This window comes from Terrapene carolina, unplaced genomic scaffold (genome assembly GCF_002925995.2).
Source record: "Terrapene carolina triunguis isolate 2854851 unplaced genomic scaffold, T_m_triunguis-2.0 Scaffold195, whole genome shotgun sequence".
Classification (NCBI taxonomy): Eukaryota; Metazoa; Chordata; order Testudines; family Emydidae; genus Terrapene; species Terrapene triunguis.
In genome coordinates, this window is record NW_020664546.1 from 708,966 (window position 1) to 715,456 (window position 6,491).

The window sequence follows — 6,491 nt, forward strand, 5'->3', positions numbered from 1 at the left end:
CAGAAAGGAAGAAGAGAAGAGTGCAGCACCAAAGAAAGAGCTAGGAAGGAATAGAAAAGGAGAAGAAAAGAGAGAAAAGGAGAGTAAAGAAGAAGAAAGGTGTTCAGCTTTAAAGAAATACTCAAAGGTTGATGGTAAGGAGAAATCACTTACAGACTCCAAAGGTGTCACTGAGGAAAAGGCTCCTCTAGCACCAGAGACAGAGCCTAAACAGATCCCAGAAAACAGCTCCTCAAAACCCGTGGATAGCCTCCCAAGCCAGACCAAGGAAGAGGAAGAAGCAGCTTCCAGTATCTTTGATGAGCCCTTAGAAAGAGTGAAGAATAATGATCCAGAGATGACAGAAGTCAATGTCAATAACTCCGACTGCATCACCGGTGAAATCCTGGTGCGCTTCACAGAGGCCTTGGAATTTAACACCATAGTCAAAGTGTTTTCACTGGCCAATACCCGTGCTGATGACCATGTCGCATTTGCCATCGCCATTATGTTGAAGTCAAACAAGACACTAACCAGCATCAATCTGGACTCTAACCACATCACAGGTAAAGGGATCCTGGCCATCTTCCGTGCGCTGCTGCAGAACAACACCCTGACAGAGCTGCGTTTCCATAACCAGAGACACATCTGCGGGGGGAAGACAGAGATGGAGATAGCCAAGCTACTGAAGGAGAATACCACCCTCCTGAAGCTGGGCTATCATTTTGAACTGGCAGGTCCCCGCATGACAGCCACAAACCTGCTGAGTAGGAACATGGACAAGCAGAGGCAGAAACGCCTGCAGGAACAGAAGCAGGTTCAGGAACGTAGCGAGAAGAAAGAACTGCTAGAGGTGCCAAAGGCAGGCGGCTTGCAAAAGGGGTCCCCCAAGCCTTCGCCACAGTCATCCCCAAAATCTTCCCCGTGGTCTTCCCCTAAAAGTTCTCCTAAGAAGGGTGGGCCTCCTGCTGCACCTCCCCCACCCCCACCTCCACTAGCCCCACCCCTGATCAATGAAAATATAAGGAATTCTCTCTCTCCAGCCACCCAGAGGAAGATGGTGGAGAAGGCACTTCCTGCTCAGGAGAAGAACTCAAGGGACCAGCTATTGGCGGCCATTCGATCCAGCAATGTCAAACAGCTAAAGAAGGCAAGTGAGGGGCCAAGGAGCTGGGATCTCCACAGAACATTACCAGGTTCATTGGGTGACCCAAGATTTCAGGTCTAGCTTTAGGTTCCTTTCCTCCCACACCCCCACCCACCCCAGCGTTTGAGTCCAAGCACATTTGGACACCACATTCATGTCACCTGAGTACTGAATAAGGGAGGCCTAACCTGCTTTGGAGAGCCTCTGTGTGCTAGCCAATCAGAACCAACCTCTGGAATGGAATTCTGGCACGTTAGTCAGTTCCCTAGATCCTCTCGCCGTTTGCCTCGGCAAAGCCCGGTAACCCCAAAGCAACTGGCTGAAGGCTCCTGAGCAGTTTTCCTATATTCTTTCCAGCAGCCAAATTCTGATCCCACCCCATTTAAGTCAATGGCCAGTTGCTGGGGGACCAAGATTTGGCTTCAGATGAGCTCAATAGCCTGAAAATTCCTGTGAGTCACCAGCCGACAGTGGGTGAGCCCAGATTCCCCAGGCCCACGGGCACTTAGTTTCTGGGGCGTTTCTACACTCTGAGGTTGAGGATTTTTTACAATGTCTCCCTCAATAATCCAGCCACAGATAACTGGGCATGTGCTCAGTGTAGTACCCAGAGGCATGTGCCATGGGACCCAGCTGAGCCAGGTGTTAGTGAGGTGAACATCTGTCTTTTTCGCCATCTCAGCCCAGTGCCGGTGTCTGAGCTCAGGTGATACACCACAGGCTCTGTCTGGCTCAGTGTGAGACAGAGATCTCCTGTTAGAGTCAAGTGTGAAGGCTGGTGACTCAGGTGAATAGTAACGAGGTGCCCTGTCTCTCAGCAGTGGCTTGGGGAATTGCAGGCCCCACCTGAGTTGCCCATATTGCAACTGGTTTTCTGGCATCAGTGAGAGGCACAGACTGAACGGCCCATGGAGACTGAATTCCCCTCGACCCTCTCGAGCTGGGACAGGGAAAAGAGCCCTGAGCTGCCGCTGCTGCCTGCCCACTGGAGAGAGAGTCACTCCCCATGGCTACTAATGCAACACCTGGCTCACACTCAATTCATTTAAAAATAAACAAGCCCAACCCATTCCAGTAACCCCCTGGTTCCAGTCCTGTGCCGAAGGGTAACCAACCCTTTTATCTTGGCAGGTGGAGGTCCCAAAACTATTGCAATAGGACATGGAAGCTGGATCTCCCGCATGGATGAGACCTGTGGCAGAAAATAGGACGTTAGCCTTTCTTATGACTGTTTACATGACCAGTCCTTGGGGACTCTGCAGTGGCCACCTGCCTGCCCCAGAGCTGGAGGAGCAGTGTTCTCTGTGGGGTCCAACTGAGGGGGGCAGCCCTGAGAAGGGCCCTGGGGTCATTGGATGCAGTGTGTGCGGCAGACCTGGTATTCATTTTTACAATTTTAAAAATCTTAAAGCTCTTTCTTTTAGCCAGCACCAGCGTGCGACGTGCCAGTGCAAGATGGGGGCAGGGTTGCAGGAATGGGGAGAGGGTGTTTGTTCCTGTTGCCGCTGACAGAGTTTGGAGCATGAGTAGTTACCAAGTGCAGCAGATGCAGGATGGATGTCCCTAAATGTCTGGGTCCACATCTCCAGAACCGCGTGGCTCTGCCAATACAGAACACCACACAGACAGCAACCGGCACCCCAAAGAGCCTTGCTTTGCTCTCAGCTTGGAGTCTGTCGGGCAGAACTGGCAGCGGGACATTGTCTAGAGTGACGCAGAGCCAAACTCAGGAGAATGCTTGGGGCAGAAATGAATTGACATTCCTCTCTGCGGGTTCAGGATCTCCAGTGCCCTGAAAAGGAAAAGGGAGCGTACGGTGCAAGGGGAGAGACGCTGACTGCCACAGACAGTTAGTATTGGCTGAATGTGTTGCAGGGGGCTGGGGAGATACACCTGATGCTGATATTTTGTGCAAAGAAATAACTGAAATTTGCAGAGGGCTGGCCCAGAGATGTCACCTCCCCCCAGTATCTTCAGGGCTCAGTGCAGCCACTGTCTAGTGCCATGCTTTACATGACTGATCCTGCTGTCACTGTGCTGCTGCCCTTAGTGCTGGACACACATGGTGGGGACTGGCAAGCAGAAAGCAGGGTTTTTGCTGAGAGAACACTGCTCCTGGTTTTCAGACCCAGCTGTCCACGAGGGAGGCACTGGGAAGGATGTGCTTGGCCTGCAGGCTGTAGCCTAGCATGCCCAGAGCCCTCTGCACCTGAGGAGCGGGGGGAGGGTCTGTGTCAGAGGAGCAGAGGGGGGCTGCGCCTAAGGAGCTGGGGAGGTCTGCGTCGGTGTAGCAGGGAGGGTCTAGGGAATCACACCCTGGGGTCTGCTCTTGTGTGCCCCATGCCTGCCTGTCCACGCCCATTCTCTGGGCTCATCGCTTTGCGTGCCTTTAAATCCCCTTTGGCTGCATGCTGCGTCATTTTCACAGTAGACCAGGTACCCTAAGCCACCATTGTTGGGGAGAGGGGGCCCTGACTCTGAGAACTGCTCTCTGGGGAGGGGGCAATTCCCTCCTGAGCTGTTCTTGCCAAAGCACAGGGCAGGGCCCCAGTGGAGCGCTGTCCCAGGCCCAGGCTGTTCTCAGAGCCCCGTCAGATGGCCAGCGATGAGAAAGCAGGGGGCTGTTGACGTGCTGCTGATCCGTGGCCCTCCTGAGCCTGGGTGAGATGAACTGAGGGGCGATAACACATCAGCATGAGGGGAACCTCCCACTGCTCAATGTCACAAGGTAGCACCTGACTCCACAGGCACCAGCTTCTTCCTTGCCCTGGGGGGTGCTCAACCCCTGCTCCGCCCCAGGCCCTGGCCCCACTCCACCCCTTCCCTCACCCCATCTCTTCCCGCCCAGTTCTGCCCCCACCCCCAAGTACGCCCTGTCCCCAATCCTCCCACTCCCCTCAGCACCTTCTGCACACCGCGGAACAGCTGATTGCAGTGGGCGGGAGGCGCTAGGAGGAAGGGGGAGGAGTTGATCGGCAGGGCAGCAGGTGGGCGGGAGGTGCTGGGTGGGGGGAGGAACTGGTTGCTGGTGGGTGCTAAGCACCCACTAATTTTTTTCCATGGGTGCTCCTGCCCTGGAGTCTCCAGCCCTGGAGCACCCATGGAGTCAGCGCCTATGCCTGACTCACCTGCTGGTGCCTGTAGCTGCACCCAAGTCCAAAAGCCATCTCAGGTCCTGTAAGTCCCAGTTTCTGAAAGGGGGCAGCAGGCGTGGCCAGCCCAAGGCACAGCCCTGCCAATGTGTTGATCAATATGCAGGTGTGCTCAGATGTGGCCCCGTCTGCCTTGCTGTGCTTGGTCGCCAGGGACTGGGCCTTTGCAGCTGCTTGGTACGGCCAGTGTGAGCGCAGTGGGCTCAAGGCGTGGTGCGGGCCCAGATGCTGCGTGGTGCGGTAGCACGGCAAGCCGGGCAGGGCCCATGGAAGCAAAACGCCAGCCATGGGCACTGGCTGTTATGGAGCAGCACTGGAGGGGCTCTGTTCTCACTTCTCTCTGCTGATGGATAAATACATAAGGCTGGTGTAGTTGTTCCACCATCGGACGGTGGGAATATGCTGCAGTGAGCTCGGGCTCTCACACACTGCACAGGCGGGCTGCCAAGCATGACTTGCTCCAGACATGGCTTGCTTGCTGCCAAGCATGACCTGAGGAGCGAATGGCCCACCAGGCTGTCCAATGAGAAATAAAACCACTCTGCCTTCAGGTCTGACCAACACCCCAAGTTCTCATGTCAGTGTCAGACACATGACACCTGCCTCCTTAAGGGCCTCATGTGGCAGCTGCCCTCTTGGCTGGCACCAGCGATCAACCAGAGATCTCCAGAGTTGAGGGCCTGAGCTAGGCTTTGGCACTGGGAGCTGCCACCCAAGCTTGCTAGGCAGCTGGATGGGCCTGACCCTAGCTTGGCCAAACAAGGCGCTGCGGAGCAGCACAACAAGCTCCTATTCCTTCCCCCCCCCCCCCCCCCCCGAGGCTAAGCATGTTGATACTGCATCCATCTGAGACCCCACATCAGGTCTGGGGGATCTCAACAGGCGCCAATCCCTGATCTTCCGGTGGCCTGACAGAGCAAGACCCAGTCACTGAGCTGGCCCAACACCCACTGATACTCATGACTAACCCACTCAAAAGACCTGCCAGCAGCATCTTGAAGATGTGGGGGACAATGTTGCATGCTCTGCTACTGCACAGAGTACAAGCTACCTGCCAACCCCATGCTCTGAGCTGTCCTGCCCCATTGTCTCAGAGGCACAGGCAGTGTGTGCTAATGAATAGCGTAGACCTCAGAGCCAGGAACAGCTCAGTTCTAACCCACCACTGATGCTGACTCCCTGTAGCTCTAGCAAAGTAATGTAGTCTCGCTGCTTCATTGACTCTCGGTTTAACAAGGGACTAATGCCCATCTCAGGGGGGTGGGGGGCAGCGTTTCATTAGTGTCTGCAAAGGGCTTTTTAAGTGCTAGAGATGCTGATTTATAAACAGAAGCCAAGTCACGTTCCCCCAGAACCACCCAGTGGGGGCTTCATCCTGCCACGTAGGAAGGGAAGGACATTGTGGAGAATACACTGAAAAGTGTGAAGCTACAAGCAAACACCGCAGCTGTTCTCAGCTCTGTCCTCTGTGATGGTGAAACCTGTTTGCACCATGTACAACATCACCCACCGTGTCACTAATAAAGCTCACCAAACACTGCCTGTGATCAATATGGATGGTTCTGGGGTTGGGGGAAAACAGCCCACCTGGGGCTTGCTGCAGAGTTTACCAGAGCAGGGCAGCGCTGCAGCAACAGGACTCCTGCCCTTGGCTGCAGGTGAAGATGGGCCCAGGCTGTGGGTGTGCCAGTGGCACTAATGGTAACGTGACTGGCCTGGGTTGGAATTAAACCACCAGGGAGAATTTGCACCAGAGGGAACTGTTGCATCTATGCACACGGCTGATTTGGGAACACATTGTTCCTTGTGTAAATAGGTGTTTAAATGGGAATTCTGCTGCTCCTGCTGGTTGTTGGCAGGAAACTCCTTCTCCTAATGGGGGATGCTGAGGGCTTCAGGCACATTAAGATAAATGCTCAACTGCTGGGAAACTCCAGAGCTGCTGGGCAAACCTGCCAGAGCAAAGCAACTAACCAGTGCAAAGTAAAGGACAGTGATTGGAGGCTCTGGCCTGAGTCGCTCCTTGCTTGTCCAGTGCAAACTGGGGGTAGGGTTACCAACTTTCTAGTCACACAAAACTGAACACCCTAGCTCCACCCCTGCCCTGAGGCTGCCCCCCCCCCACTCACTACATTCCCCTTCCCTTGGTGGCTTGCTCTCTCCCACCCTCACTCACTTGCACTGGGCTGAGGCAAGGGGTTGAGATACGGGAG

At 54.7% G+C, this 6,491-nt stretch overlaps 1 protein-coding gene across 1 annotated transcript in view; it reads left to right on the forward strand.

The window, feature by feature from the left end:
• LMOD1 (leiomodin 1) overlaps positions 1 to 3,340 on the forward strand; it is a 16,769-nt gene extending 13,429 nt beyond the window's left edge. The window contains exons 4-5 of the mRNA XM_029912293.1: positions 4 to 1,129; positions 2,258 to 3,340. Coding sequence (XP_029768153.1) covers positions 4 to 1,129; positions 2,258 to 2,284 — 1,153 coding nt within the window. The 3' untranslated portion in view covers positions 2,285 to 3,340. The remainder of the gene's footprint in view (positions 1 to 3; positions 1,130 to 2,257) is intronic.
• The last annotated feature ends 3,151 nt before the right edge of the window (positions 3,341 to 6,491 follow it).